The 14,647-nt window shown below is 37.5% G+C and overlaps 1 protein-coding gene across 8 annotated transcripts in view; it reads left to right on the forward strand.

The window, feature by feature from the left end:
• The first annotated feature begins 44 nt into the window (after positions 1–44).
• Positions 45–14,647, forward strand: part of HEATR5B (HEAT repeat containing 5B) — a 105,571-nt gene continuing 90,968 nt past the window's right edge. For 3 of the 8 annotated variants that reach the window (XR_004027103.1, XM_003262733.3, XM_030800701.1), the window contains exons 1-7: positions 45–123; positions 956–1,103; positions 5,015–5,226; positions 7,338–7,446; positions 8,722–8,871; positions 11,767–11,938; positions 13,632–13,789. Coding sequence is in view for 7 of the 8 variants with exons in the window: in XM_003262733.3 (XP_003262781.1) it covers positions 978–1,103; positions 5,015–5,226; positions 7,338–7,446; positions 8,722–8,871; positions 11,767–11,938; positions 13,632–13,789 (927 nt within the window). In the remaining variant the exon portion in view is untranslated. Of the gene's footprint in view, positions 189–955; positions 1,104–5,014; positions 5,227–7,337; positions 7,447–8,721; positions 8,872–11,766; positions 11,939–13,631; positions 13,790–14,647 lie in introns of those variants that run through there. The other 5 variants (XM_030800699.1, XM_030800700.1, XM_030800702.1 and 2 more) reach the window with 5 other exon arrangements.

Consider the following 14,647-nt stretch of genomic DNA (forward strand, 5'->3'; position numbering starts at 1 on the left):
CCTCCGCGCAAGCGCTCTTCCTTTGTTTCCTGCAGGCAGGATTGCGGGAGGTGGGGCATCCGGGTCTCTTGGTGGCTGCCTCTACTCCCGGAGCTCAGCTGATAAGCCCTTCCAGACTAGGAGGTGAGGTCGCCGAAGCATGCACGTTGACACGCACGGACTCCTGTCCCCCGTACATTTTCAGACGGGTAGGGAGGACATTTGAGTTCGTAATGAACATTTTCCCTTTTCTGGCTCCGTGCTCAGTTCCGAGCCGCCGCCTCGTGCTATTGACAGCCTGCGGAACCCCACGGAGGCTTGCGGCGGCCTCTTGTGTTTCCCCGGGTCCGCCGCTTGCGGTTCTTGGAGTAGCCAGGTGAAGCCAGACCCCGAGCGCGCGAGGCTTCTCGGGTGCATTCCGGACCGCCCAGTGTTGTCACTGACGCTTCGGCCGCCGGGACCTGGCCGCCCCACCCATCCCCGTAGGAAGAGTCTTGGAGACCTGCAGTTCGGGATGTCTGTGCTGGGTGTACTGACCTCAGTCCCCCTGGCCAGGTGCAGCGTGGGAGGGTAAAGGTGCGATGTACCGAGCAGTGGACGAGAAAAAGAGGAGGATGGTTGTCAAGCCCGGCTGGGGTGTTTGATCTTATGCTTCAGTTTTCTCATTTATAGAACGGGTAAATGACATATGTGTTGCTGGACATATTTCTTCTGGAATAATGCCTTTTTTTGGCAATAATTTATTTTAATTTTCCTTTCACTCCATGATTCATTCTTCCTTAGCAAGTAGTTTTCTTCTGTTTTTGTTTGTATTTTTGTCCTTTAAAAGTATGTTCTCAGGTTTTGCCTCAAAGAACTTGAGTTTTTCCCCAAATGAAATGAGTAGTCATACTTTTCTTAGTGGGTATATTCCATTAAACTTGACTTTTAACATTAAAAAATACTTACAAGTATTTTTTACTCTGTTAAATTTAAGGTGTGAATTTAAAACTTCAGTAATGGAGTTAGCCCACAGTTTATTGCTAAATGAAGAAGCTTTGGCTCAAATCACCGAAGCAAAAAGACCAGTTTTTATCTTTGAATGGTTGCGATTTCTTGATAAAGTCTTGGTTGCCGCCAACAAGGTATGATATTGCTCTTTTTTCCCAGTTGCATTAACGTAAAGATATTATGTGGTCATGATTCTTAAGAAAACACATGTTATGTTTTGGAAGGTTTATGGGTCGCTTATGGAACTTGAGAATATTACACGAATGGGAATTTAGTGGCAAAACTCAAACCTCGTTTAAGTCCAGCTCATTGCCTACCTTCTTTATGTCTCTACCTGGGCAGCTCATTGTAACTGGAGAAAAACATGGCTGTGTCACTTTAAATTTATTATCACCGGTTGCAAGTGATCTCTCTATGCTGCCTAACAATCCCAGTATCTTCACTTATCTCTTTGAGGAGTCAATAATAGGCTTTTTTTTTTTTTTTATCTTTGTTTTTTCTTCCTGCATAGCCTTGATTTGCTGAGAGCAGCTCGGTTGGGGAGACCCTAACCCAGCGGTGCTAGGGGAATTAAAGACACACACAGAAATATTGAGGTGTAAAGTGGGAAATCAGGGGTCTCACAGCCTTCAGAGCTGAGAGCCCGGAACAGAGATTTACTCACGTATTTATTAACAGCAAGCCAGTCATTAGCATTGTTTCTACAGATACTCGATTAGCTAAAAGTATCCCTTATGGGAAACGAAGGGATGTGCCGAAGCAAAGTGGTGGGTCTGGCTAGTTATGTGCAGCAGAAACATGCCCTTAAGGCACATGCTATTGTTTGTGGTTTAAGAACGCCTTTAAGCGGTTTTCGGACCAGGTGTTCCTTGCCCTCATTCGGATTTTGTTATGGCCATCATGAACATGTCACAGTGCTGCAGAGATTTTATTTATGGCCAGTTTGGGGGCCAGTTCCCAACATTGATTCAACTTACTTTTTATTGTCTGTGTATTTTATATTCTGTCTTTAAAAGTAGATATGGCCCGACGTGGTGGCTCACGCCTGTAATCCCAGCACTTTGGGAAGCCGAGGTGGGTGGATCACCTGAGGTCAGGAGTTCCAGACTAGCCTGGCCAACATGGTGAAACCCCGTTTCTACTGAACTCTACTAAAAGTATAAAAATTAGCCAGGCGTGGTCGTGGGCGCCTGTAATCCCAACTACTCGGGAGGCTGAGGCGGGAGAATCACTTGAGCCTGAAAGGCAGAGGTTGCAAGGAGCCGAGATCGTGCTATTGCACTCCAGCCTGGGCGAAAAGAGTGAAACTCCATCGGAAAAAAAAAAAAAAAGAAAAAAAAAGTAGATACTTCCCTCAAATGTCTGATGATCTTTGGCTGCCTGCTCAAATTTAAAAGTGAGTAGTAAAAACTTTCCTCAGCAGGGCCAGTCTTTTAAACTGGACTTCACTGTAGGCTAGTTCGGTTCCTGACCTTAGTATTTTAGGTTTCTGTAGGCTAATCATTCCCCCAGAAGATACTTTTCTACTCTCGTGTCTGAAGAGTATATAGCTAGCTTGCTACGTTCTTGGAATTGTGGGAGAAAACTGGGAACTTTAAAGTTCAGTATGTGAACTTTCACTGCATCTCCCCATTTTCAGTGCAGTTTTCCCAGACCGCAACTGTGCCTGGACTCTCCTAGTCTAGACATACAATATTTCACTCTTCGCAGAGAATAAACTTTCAGTCTGCTTCCATAATGGAGAAGAGGATTCTTTCTGCTTGTTAGACTCTCAACCATTCCCTCTATCTCAAGGTACAACTTAACTCCCGCCTCCAAAAGCACCTAGGGCCTAAAAAAACCATGATCTCTTAGGGGGTCCTGTGTTGTAAGTTAGGTCATTTTGCAGCTTTCCCTGTTGGGAACAGTTGGTTTCCAAATACTGTGTTGATTCTTTCTCCTGTTTTCTTTACCCTTTGGATTTGTGCTTTGTTGCTATTGTTCCTGTTGTTGTTGCTACCCTTTAGTATGGTTTTATGGAGTTTCTATAGAAACAGTTAATGCATGACCTAATGTAAATGACGAGTTAATGGGTGCAGCACACCAACATGGCACATGTATACCTATGTAACAAACCTGCACATTGTGCACATGTACCCTAGAATTTAAAGTATATAAAAAAAAAAACAGTTAACGCATGGATTCACTTGTAATCGTCAACTAGACGTTTCTGTTTTCTCTTAAATCCTCTACAACTGGGGATTTACTTCCACTCCACTGAAACAGCACTTGTCCAGCCATTAGTGATGACAGATTGCCCAGAACAGTGGTCAGTATTCTGTCTTATTTGATCCATCTCCATCTTTTCACCTTGAAACACTTAAAACATCTTTTGTTGTGAAATTGATAAATACAGGAGTATATAAAACATGAAGCATAATATGAATATCTGTACACCCTCCACCCAAATTAAACAATAAGATTGTTATCATTGCTTTGCACAGTTTGTGTGAAGTTTTCTTCCTGTTCGTGGCTTCCCAAGACACTGTTAGGTTTTGGTTCCTCTCCCACTTCACTAACTACTACTTCTTGTTCTTTTTTAACTTTTCCTCAGTTCAGGGCATTTTTTTTTTTTAATCTCTACATATTCCTTCAGTGATATCATCTAATTGTGTGATTTTTACTATCATCTATAAAATAATGATTCCCAGGATAATGTTTACTCTACCTCTTTCTTATCTAAGTGGCATCTCAGAGTTAACATACCCAAACCAAATTCTTGATTTCTCCTCCCAAACCTGCCCTTTCCCCCATGTCCTCTATCTCAGGAAATGACCATTTCATCCTTCTAGTTGCTCGGGGGGAAAACCATAGAGTCATTTTTGACTTCCCCCTTTTTCTCAAATTTCACATCATATTCACCAGCAAATCCTATGGTTTCATCCACAAACAAATCCAGAGTTTATTTATCATCTCCATGGTTACTGCAGTCATCTCTCATCTGGATTATTGCATCTGCTTCCTATTTGCTCATGATGCTTTCCATTTATGGACCTTATAGAGTATTCTTAGAAGTCAGAGTGAGCCTGTTAAAACATTTAGATCATCACCCTTCTCTGCTTCAAACTTTTACTCAGAGTAACATACAAAGTTCTCTTACTGAGAGTAACATACAGAGTTCTATAGTGGGGTACAAGAGACTACCTCATTTGGTCCCTTTTATCCTTCTGACTTCATCTCGTACTACTTTCTCTTACTCCACTCCAGCCAAACTGGCCTTCTTGCTGTCTTTAAGGATGCTAAGAATGCTTCAACCTCAAGGCCTTTATATGTGTTCCTTCAGCCTGGAATGTTCTTCCCCTGGGTATCTGCATGGCTCACCCCTTCACTTCTTTTCAGAGAGAGGCCTTTTCTAATTAATCCACATAAAACAGTAAGCACCCATACTATTCATTTGTTTGTTTGGTAAACTCTATCCTTCCCCACTAGAATGTAAACTTCATGAGGGCAAGGACTTGTTTGTCTATTTTGTTCACTGTTGCACCCTAGTACATGGCGTACATTAAGTACATAATAAATATTGTTTGAATAAATGGATGAATTCTAGGTATTGATTATGGGTAGAGCTGGGTATTTTTTTTCCTGTTGCCTAGGGCTCTTCAGTTTCTTTTGGTTTCATTTGCTGACCTGTAACTTTATGAACTACTGACTTCGCTTTTACATAGGAAACCTATTTGGGTTCTAAGACATCCGTACACCCAATATTTTGCATCCTTTGGCTGTTGGTTTCTTAGTAAGCTGGTTTCATAACTTTTTGAATCAGAGTCTTCACTTTTATTGGAGCTAACCTTTTGGCTTTGGAGGAGAATGAAGAATATTTAATGTAGGAAAGAATGGCTCATTTCTTACTGAACTTTTCCTTAACTTGAAAATTCTCACGGTTTATGTTTAATACAATATAGATTTTTAATTATTAGAGTGCCTTAAGTGTTAAGTATTTTTTATTTTGATTATAAGGTAACAAAAATTTTTTAATGATGTTCTCTTAAAATTTTTTTCGTAACAGACCGATGTAAAGGAAAAACAGAAAAAACTTGTTGAACAATTAACTGGATTAATAAGTAGTTCACCTGGACCACCTACACGAAAATTATTAGCTAAAAATCTCGCAGCCCTTTATAGCATTGGGGATACTTTTACAGTTTTTCAGACACTTGATAAATGCAATGACATTATCAGAAATAAAGATGACACTGCGGCCTACTTACCAACAAAATTGTAAGTACTTACTTTAACAGAGGCCCTTGAAGTTTTATTTTTTCTTTCAAGGAAACTTAGTAGGAGACTATGGACCATAAAAACCCCCAGGTGGGTGGAACCTGCGACATGCTGCTAACGATGAGAGCTCTAAGTGGATCGAGTTGTGATGGGAAGATAATGAGTTAAATTTTAGGCATGCTGATTCTGGAATACAAATGGGAATATCCAAATGACAGTGTATAATAGGTAGTTGGAAATTCTAGTTGGGATTTTAGAGATGTGTTGGGAACGTAGTTTTGGTGAGTAGGCTGAATCCTCTGATATGAGTAAAGTTACCTAGGAGGAGGAGTATATTTGAGAAGAGGAGATGGCTAGGGATACAACTCTAGAACGTCAACATTCAAGGGGCCATGGTTAGTGTAGTAGCTTACAGAGGAAATGGAGAGATTATTCAAAACCTGGATTCTAATTTTTAGGTTTACTTTTAGGTAGTTACCTGGTATCACTAGGTAACCACCTAGATATATTGTGATTATATTTTTATGTTTTGTTTAGGATAGATGTAGACCTCAAAAGTTTTAGAGGAGATTAGGCAGTACTGGTACTTTCTAGTTTGTTTTGAAGTTTGAAGCTGTGTTAATACTTTGATGATTTAGTTCGCTGCCACTTAGCAAGTACACACATAATTTTATAGTTCTGGTTAAGTAGAATTGATTATATATTCATATGTGTTTCCAGTGGATCCATGGGTCCTATTTAGGAAATCTCTAATGTATGCCAGCCCGTGATGCCAGTCGTTTTAAATTTATTATCAGGCTACAGGGTATCAAAAAGCATGAAATTTGGAGTTGAAGAGGTGAAAGTTGATTCCCTGATTCTACTGTTTATTATGTGTTTGATTGTGAGCTAAATTTAGTTAACCTCTCTTATCTGTAAATTACTCAGATCACATAGCTTTTATTTATTTTTATTTGTTGGAGCGAGAGTGGCTCGCCTCATGGTAGACCACCTGCCCACTTCCAAGATCCAACTACACATAGCTATTAGATGGTGAGTTCTAGGATTTAGGCACAGGTCTGCCAAACTCCAAAGCATCCGCTCTTAACCACCATATCCTACTTTTGCCTTTAAGCTAAACCCACAGCTATTCACTTACTATTGACCTAAGTGACACTGGGGTCATTTCTTGCTCCTGAAGAAGTGTGTTGCTATTACTTTATTCTTCCAAGTGTTCTGTTAATGTAATTTAGATTAAATTTTACAGGTTTACAAATAGTGTAGTATTATTTGTAAATTAAGAGGCAGACACTATGAGCAATGCAAATGTATGAGATATATTCCGTTTCTGGAGTTTACATTTCCACTGGCAGGACAAGATAGAGACATATAAAATGGCCAGGTTACAACACAGTAAATGATATAATTTTGTCAAAATGAGTGATTGACATTAAGTGTTATATATAATGAAAGAAGAGAGGGATTGTTGAGGATTGATATAATTTGGAAAGTCTTCATAGAAGCAAAGCTTAGGGGCCGGGCGCTGTGGCTCACGCCTGTAATCCCAACACTTTGGGAGGCCGAGTCAGGCGGATCACCTGAGGTCAGGAGTTCGAGATCAGCCTGGCTAATGTGGTGAAACCCCATCTCTACTGAATATACAAAATGAGCTGGTAATGGTGGCACGCACTTGTAATCCCAGCTACTGAGGAAGCTGAGGCAGGAGAATGGCTTGAACCCAGGAGGCAGAGGTTGCAGTGAGCTGGGACCATGCCACTGCACTCCAGCATGGGCGACAGAGTGAGACATTGTTTCCCCCCCCCCCCCAAAAAAAATAAAAGCTTGGATTTCTTCCCAAAGAATGGGTATGATTTATTATGTACATATATGGATTCTTTTGTATTCCTAACAAGAATACAATTTAACTATAGTATTTAACAAGAATACAGTGTAAATATAGTATATAGTATTTGTTGCAGTTATGAAGGATAAACAAATTGTTTTTGATAGTTGAAATTAAGGATTATAGCCAAAAGTGTCCTAGACAAATGCAAATTTATTTCTGAAAATGAGAAAAGTATAATTGTATCATTTACCTGAACAATGACCAGTGAAATTGTCACTTCTTACAGGGCTGCGGTGGCTTGTGTTGGAGCATTTTATGAAAAAATGGGGAGAATGTTGGGCAGCGCATTTCCAGAAACAGTAAATAATCTATTGAAATCTCTGAAAAGTGCAGAGGTAAGTTTTACAACCAATATTGTTTGAATATTTGCTTGTGGCAAGAGTTAGATGTCAGCTAAAATATGTTTGTTTCTTTTTCTGTCACTGTGGTATTCATATTGCTTAGCAAGGAGGTAATTTCAAATTATTACTTGTCCCTTCTTTTAACATATATCGGGGGAAGGGAAAGAATGCTTTTCTTTGACAAGGAATAGGTTTACCTGTTATTTTTTATTTAGTCCTTTGGTACTTTTGGATTGGCTTTTTTTTTCTTTTTTTTTGGTGCCATAGCTAATGTGTTAATTTCCTGGTTGCTGTAATATATTACCTTAGACTGGGTGGCTTAAAACAACAACAATGTATTGTCTCACAGTTCTGGAAGCTGGAGGTCTGCGATAAAGTGTCAGCAAGGCCGTGTTTCCCCTGAAGGATCTAGGGAAGAATGCTTCCTTTCCTTCTTACCTTCTAGTGGTTGCTGGAAATCTTTGATCTTCCTTGGCTTGTAGATGCATCTCTCCCATCTCTGCCTCCTTTGTCACATCACCTTTTTCCTGTCCCTTTGTGTTTTGTGTCTAAATTATTTTCCTGTTCAGTGATACCAGTCATTGGATTAGAATTGGATACCTCTTTTGGGAACTATTTGTCTATTCATTCATTAAAGAAGATTTGAGGACATATTATTTGTCAGGCATTAAACATACAAAGATGGTCCTGACCTCAAAGAACTTACAGTTTAGTGGAAGAGATCTAAGTGTGAATAAGCATTGTGATACACTGTGATGAGTATACTATTAGAAATAACAATAAGCGCTATGAGAATATGGATATAAGAGTTTGAGTTAGTCACAAGAAGATGAAGGTTTGCTATATTTCTGATATTTTTTTTAAATGTGTTGGATGTTTTCTGCTTCCTCTTTTGAATCATTTATATATTATTTCTTAACTTTTTTACTTAATATTTTACATTGTGAAATATTTTATGTATTGAGATATGATATTAAAGCTTTTGAATCTGTCTTCATGTTTTCATTATATTGTATGTACTTCAGTAAGTCATAGAAATATTGGAATATATTTACTTAAAACCTAATTTTTTAGAAAGATATTATTTAATTGACTATTCTTACTTGCCAGGTACTTTCTAGAATACTTAATTTTATTGTACTTTTCATTATTTACTGTTTATAATTTGGAGGTAAGACCATTAGACCCAAAGAACTTTTGTCTTGGTATGTTCTTGTTTAAATATGGAATTTATTTTACAAAATAGTTTTGTTTTGTATACATGTCTAGTCTCAAGGGCGAAGTGAAATCTTAATGAGTCTACAGAAAGTTCTAAGTGGACTGGGTGGTGCAGCAGCTTCCTCTCATCGTGATATTTATAAGAATGCCAGGTCTCTCTTGACTGATAGGTCAATGGCTGTTCGATGTGCAGTGGCCAAGGTTAGTACTCAACCAATTTAGAATACTGCTCTTTATCCTTCTTGCTCTTAAACAGTCAATTATTTTTTCTTTTAAAATTTTAAATTATGTTTTGTGTTCCAATGGATTAGTTTCATTTTCTAGAATTATATATAATAGTATCACATCATGAGATGTACTTTTGTGTATGTGTATTCTGGCTTCTTTCACTTAGTATAATTATTTTGAAATTCATTTATGTTGTTATATGTGTCCATAGTTCATTCCTTTTTATTGCTGAGTAGTATTTCATTGTATGGATATGTCACATTGATTTGTTCACTCACCTGTTATAAACGTTTGAGTTGCTTCCAGTTTTGATTATTACGAAAAAAGCTGCTGTGAACATCTGTATATAAGTTTTTACATGAACATATGCTTTCATTTCACTTCAGCGAATACCTAGGGATGGAATAGCTGATTGATAGGGCATATTTAGTTTAACATTCAGAAAACTACAAAACTTTTCCAAAGCACTTGTGCCATTCTACATTTCTACTAGCAGTGTATGAGAATTTCACCTCCTCCGTATCATCACCATTGTTTGTTACTGACAGTCTTTTTAATTGAAGCCATTCTAATGGATACATATCTCATTGTATCTCATATCTCAATGGTATCTCATTGTGGCTTTAATTTGCATTTCCCTAATGACTAATGATAAGCATATTTTCAGGTGCATATTTGCCATCCATATCGTCTTTGAAGAAGGATGTGCTCAATCTTTTGTCCATTGTTTTCTTGGGTTGTTTTATAATTATTGACTTTTGAGAGTGTTTTGTAGGTTTATTACATATTCCTTTATCAGATACGTGATTTACAAATATTTTTCCCAGTGGGTGGCCTGTCTCTTTATTCTCTGAACAGTGCCTTGTAAGGAAAAGACATTTTGAATTTCATCCAATATATCAATTTTTCTTATATGGATTGTGCTTTTGGTGTTGTATCTAAGGAAACATTTCATAAACCAGGGTTTGTCCTATGTTTCCTTCTAGAAGTTTTATAGTTTTATACTTAGATATATGATCCATTTTGAGTTAATTTTTGTATATGGTGCAAGGTTTGAATCAAAATTTTTTGTTTTTTTTTTCAATATGGGTATCCACTTCTTCCAGTACCATTTCGAAAAGCCTTTTCTTCACTAAACTCCCTTTGCACCCTTTGTTGAAAATCAGTTGTGTGTATATGTGTAGGTATAATTTTGGACTCTCTATTCTGTTTCATTGATCCATTTGCTATCTTGATGCCAACAACACTTTTCTTCATTACAGTACCTTTGTAATAAGTCTTGATATCAGGCGCTGTTAGCCCTCCAACTTTGTTCTTTTTCAAAATTGTTTTGCCTGTCTAGGTTTGTCAATGTCTACAAAAATCCCATGCTGGGATTTTGATTCAGGTTGCATTGAATTTGGAGAGAATTGCCATCCTAACAATATTAAGTCTTCCATCCTATGGACATGATAGATCTCTCCATTTATTTTGGTCTTTGATTTCTCTTAGCAACATCTTGTAGTGTTAAATGTACAGATATTGACAGAATACAAATAAGACTTGGGAAATATGACTAAAATCATGAATTCTATCAATGTCAACATCCAGGCTGGGCGTGGTTGCTCATGCCTGTAATCCCAGCACTTTGGGAGGCCGAGATGGGTGGATCACCTGAGGTCAGGAGTTCGAGACCAGCCTGGCTAACATAGCAAAACCCCATCTCTACTAAAAATATAAAAATTAGCCAGGCATCATGGCGCGTGCCTGTCATGTCATTTATCAGCATCTATTGAGATAATGATTTGATTTTTCTTTTTTAGTTTGCTAATGTGGTGAATAACATTGATTAGTTTTAGAATTTTAACCAATATTGCATTCCTAGGATAAATCTCACTTGGTCATGATATATTATCGTTAAATATATTATTGTATTAGAGTTGCTAGAAGTTTGTTTAGAAATGTGTATCTGTGTTCATGAGGGATATGGGTATGTAGTTTCTTTTTCATGTAGTGTCTTTGTCAGGTTTCAGCATCAAGGTGATACTGACATTATAGGATTAGTTGGAAAGTTCCCTTCAATTTTCTGGAAGAGTTTGTATAGAATTAGTATTATTTCTTACCTGAACATTTTGTTGAATTCACTGGTGTAGCCATCTCCTAGAGTTTTTTTGAGGGAAAGATTTTGAAGTACAGAATCAAATTTTAACATAGATATTGGGCTATTCAGGTTATCTGTTTCTTCTTCAGTGAATTGTCTGTTTCCTCTAAGTTGTCAATTTTATTGGCATAAAGGTTGTTCACATATTCTCTTTAACTTTTTAAAACATGTTAAATCTGTAGTGATTTGACCTCTCTCATTTCTAATTTTGGTAATTTGTATTTTTACTGTTTTTTTTTTCCTGATCAGCCTGACTAGAGATTTATCAAATTTATTAGTCTTCTTAAAGAAGCAGCTTTGATTTCATTTCTACTCTTTTTTAGTTTCCTAGTCATTAATTTCCTTTATTATTTCCTTTTTCTGCTTACTTTGTGTTGAATTTGCTTTCCTTCATCTAGTTTTTTAAGGATGAAGCTGAGGTTATTGATTTGAGACTCTTCTTCTTTTCTAATGTGGTGGTTTAGTGTTACATGTTTCTCCCTAACTAGAAACTCTCTCAAGGCAGTAGGCTGGGACAATTGTAGGGTTCATCTTGTTTTTTCCTCATCTCTTAAGGATACCTTAAGATGCATCACTGCCTGATGTCCAGTGTCTTGAAAACTGTTGTTTCATTTATTTTGTCGAGTTTTTTGGTTATCTCAAGAGAGGTGGTGACTCTGGTTCTTGCTATTCCATTTCTGGAAGCAGATGTTGTAGGATGTTACTTACTTTTTTGTTTTTAATTCCAGTGTCTACTAGAACTACAGAATGAAGCTGTATTTATGTGGACTGCTGAACTAGAAAATATAGCCACTCTCTGCTTTAAGGCTTTGGAAAACTCAAATTATGGGGTACGAGTGGCAGTATCTAAACTTTTAGGAACAGTCATGGCCACAGCATTAATGCCAAAACAGGCAACAGGTATTGTTGTTTGCCCTTGATTTAGACCATAACAGACCTAATTAGTTATTACATATAGGCAAGTCACTGTAATGGATTTAAATTTTTAAGTATCTTTGTCTACTTTTTCATAAAATGAAAGAACCTGGCCGGGCGCAGTGGCTCACGCCTGTAATTCCAGCACTTTTGAGAGACCGAGATGGGTGGATCATGAGGTCAGGAGTTCAAGACTAGCCTGACCAAGATGCTGAAACCCCATCTTTACTAAAAATACAAAAATTAGCCAGGCATGGTGGCACGTGCCTGTAATCCCAGCTACTCGGGAGGCGGAGGCAGGAGAATCCCATGAACCCGGACGGCAGAGGTTGCAGTGAGCCAAGATCGCGCCACTGTACTCAGCCTGGGCGACAGAGCAAGACTGCATCTGAAAAAAAAAAAAAAACAAAAAAACCACAAATGGCATTTTTCTTGATATAGTCCCATTTTTTGTGATGATAATGTACAGGATATCTAGTAATTATGCTGGACATATAGCACATAAGATTTATGAAATGATTTTGGATAATGTATAAGGTACTGGAATCTGGCACTTTATTTGCTGTTTATTTTCAGTCTCTGATGAGTAGATCCCCATTTGTACCACAGTGTTAATTTTTAATTTTTCTTGATTATCATTATAAACAGAATCAGAGGCAGCATTGAGTTTTCAAATTACTCTTGCTTTGCTTCACAGTTCCATAGAGATATCTCAGGGGTGCCTGTGAGCAGATGCTGAGTGCACTCTGCCCCAGTCTTGTCCCCACTTCTACCCCACCTCTGTATCATAGAAAGAGAACCAGATGTTTTAGGTTCAAGTCCTGTCTCTTGTATTTATTAACTGTGAAACCCTATTTCACTTCTTTGAGCTTTGATTTCTTCATCTTTAATGATAATTATTTCAGTAGATGATGATGATGATGATGTAATGTTTTAAAGTGCTAACTATGTGCCAGGCACTGAATTAAGTGTATTACAAAATTTAATCCTCATAAAAGCCTTATGAATTATATGTACTGTTTTTACTGTTTTATAGATGAGGAAATTGAGACTTAGAGAGATTCTGTAACTAATTTTCTAAAAACTGTTCTGTGTTGGAAATGAAATTAAAATCCCAGGCAGCCAGATACCAAAGCTTGCATTCTTAGCCATGAGCTTTGTATCTCCTCTCTACAGAATTTTCTTGAGGATTGCATTTGCTACTATATGTGGAAGGACTTCCTAAAATATGAAACTCTGTACCAGGGATGCCGATTCAGTTGCATTCCCAGTAACATTTTAATCTATTGGTAACTACGGTATAGAAAGCACTGTGATGAGAAAAGTTTTTTGTGTCCACCTTAGGCGGGAATGAGAACTGATATCAGTTAGTAGTAGCTGCTTGTGGGTATGCTTTGTCCTTATTGTGTTACACACAGTATTATCATTATTATTAGACTATTTTGCATAGATTTATTGAATTGCTTTTATTTCTAGCTCTTTCCATTTTCTGAGCATTTTTTCCTTTGGAATTGAATTCAGGTTTACAACTACATTGAAAATTTTAAGAAAAAAATTATAAGGAAACTAAACCATTTCCCCACAGTAGTAAAGTATCCTTAAAAATAATTACTTGAATTATTAAGCTAGAGTGCCTCTGAAATATATTTGCTTATACTTTTATTTTTCTTCTTGAAAGTAATGCGTCAGAATGTGAAGCGAGCAACATTTGATGAAGTCTTAGAACTCATGGCCACAGGATTTCTGCGTGGAGGGTCAGGTTTCTTAAAGAGCGGTGGAGAAATGTTAAAAGTTGGAGGGTCTGTTAATCGTGAAGTGAGAGTTGGAGTTACGCAGGTTTGTAACACATATGTATAAAAGAATTTTGTCCAGGCACGGTGGCTCATGCCTGTAATCCCAGCACTTTGGGAGGCTGAGGTGGGCGGATTGCCTGAGGTCAGGAGTTTGAGACCAGCCTGACTAACATGGTGAAACCCCATCTCTACTAAAAACATCAAAAAATTAGCCAGGTGTGGTGGCGCACGCCAGTAGTCCCAGCTTCTCAGGAGGCTGAGGCAGGAGAATCGCTTCAACCAAGGAGGTGGAGGTTGCAGTTAGCCAAGATTGCGCCACTGCACTCCAGCCTGGTTGACAGAGCAAGACTCCATCTCAAAAAAAAAAAAAAAAAAAGATTTTGTTCATATCACTTGTGGAACTTCATGGAAAACTGTTACGAAGTAACAGCTCACAGAGACATTTTTAATATTGTCTGGTTTCTTTCTAAATGTTTCTTTTACCAAATGAATGAATTACATTCAGATTCCAAATTACATGCTTATATGGAAATTCAGTAGATATTTAATAATATATAAATAAGCCTATGTCTATTATATTTGTGTAAATATCTTTAAAGTTCCTACATTTTGCTTAACAGAAAATCAGATACAAAATAACTCAGTTTTCATTGAAACGGTATTCAGGTAGCTTAAGCATTTAGATTTTAATATTCTCCAACAACCCTGTAGCTGAAAATATTGGTTAATGCTTTGATTGGATTTTCTATTAGTGTTTAATCACCAATGTAATTATAAGATTATATCTGACTTGGAATTATAATTTCAGAATAACACGGAATAAGGTTATGGTTAATGATCTAATAATTAACACCTAATAAGATGAAATGGTGATCATAGTCAAAATCATTATTTCAGTCAA

The sequence above is a fragment of the Nomascus leucogenys genome, chromosome 19, assembly GCF_006542625.1.
Source record: "Nomascus leucogenys isolate Asia chromosome 19, Asia_NLE_v1, whole genome shotgun sequence".
Taxonomy (NCBI): domain Eukaryota; kingdom Metazoa; phylum Chordata; class Mammalia; order Primates; family Hylobatidae; genus Nomascus; species Nomascus leucogenys.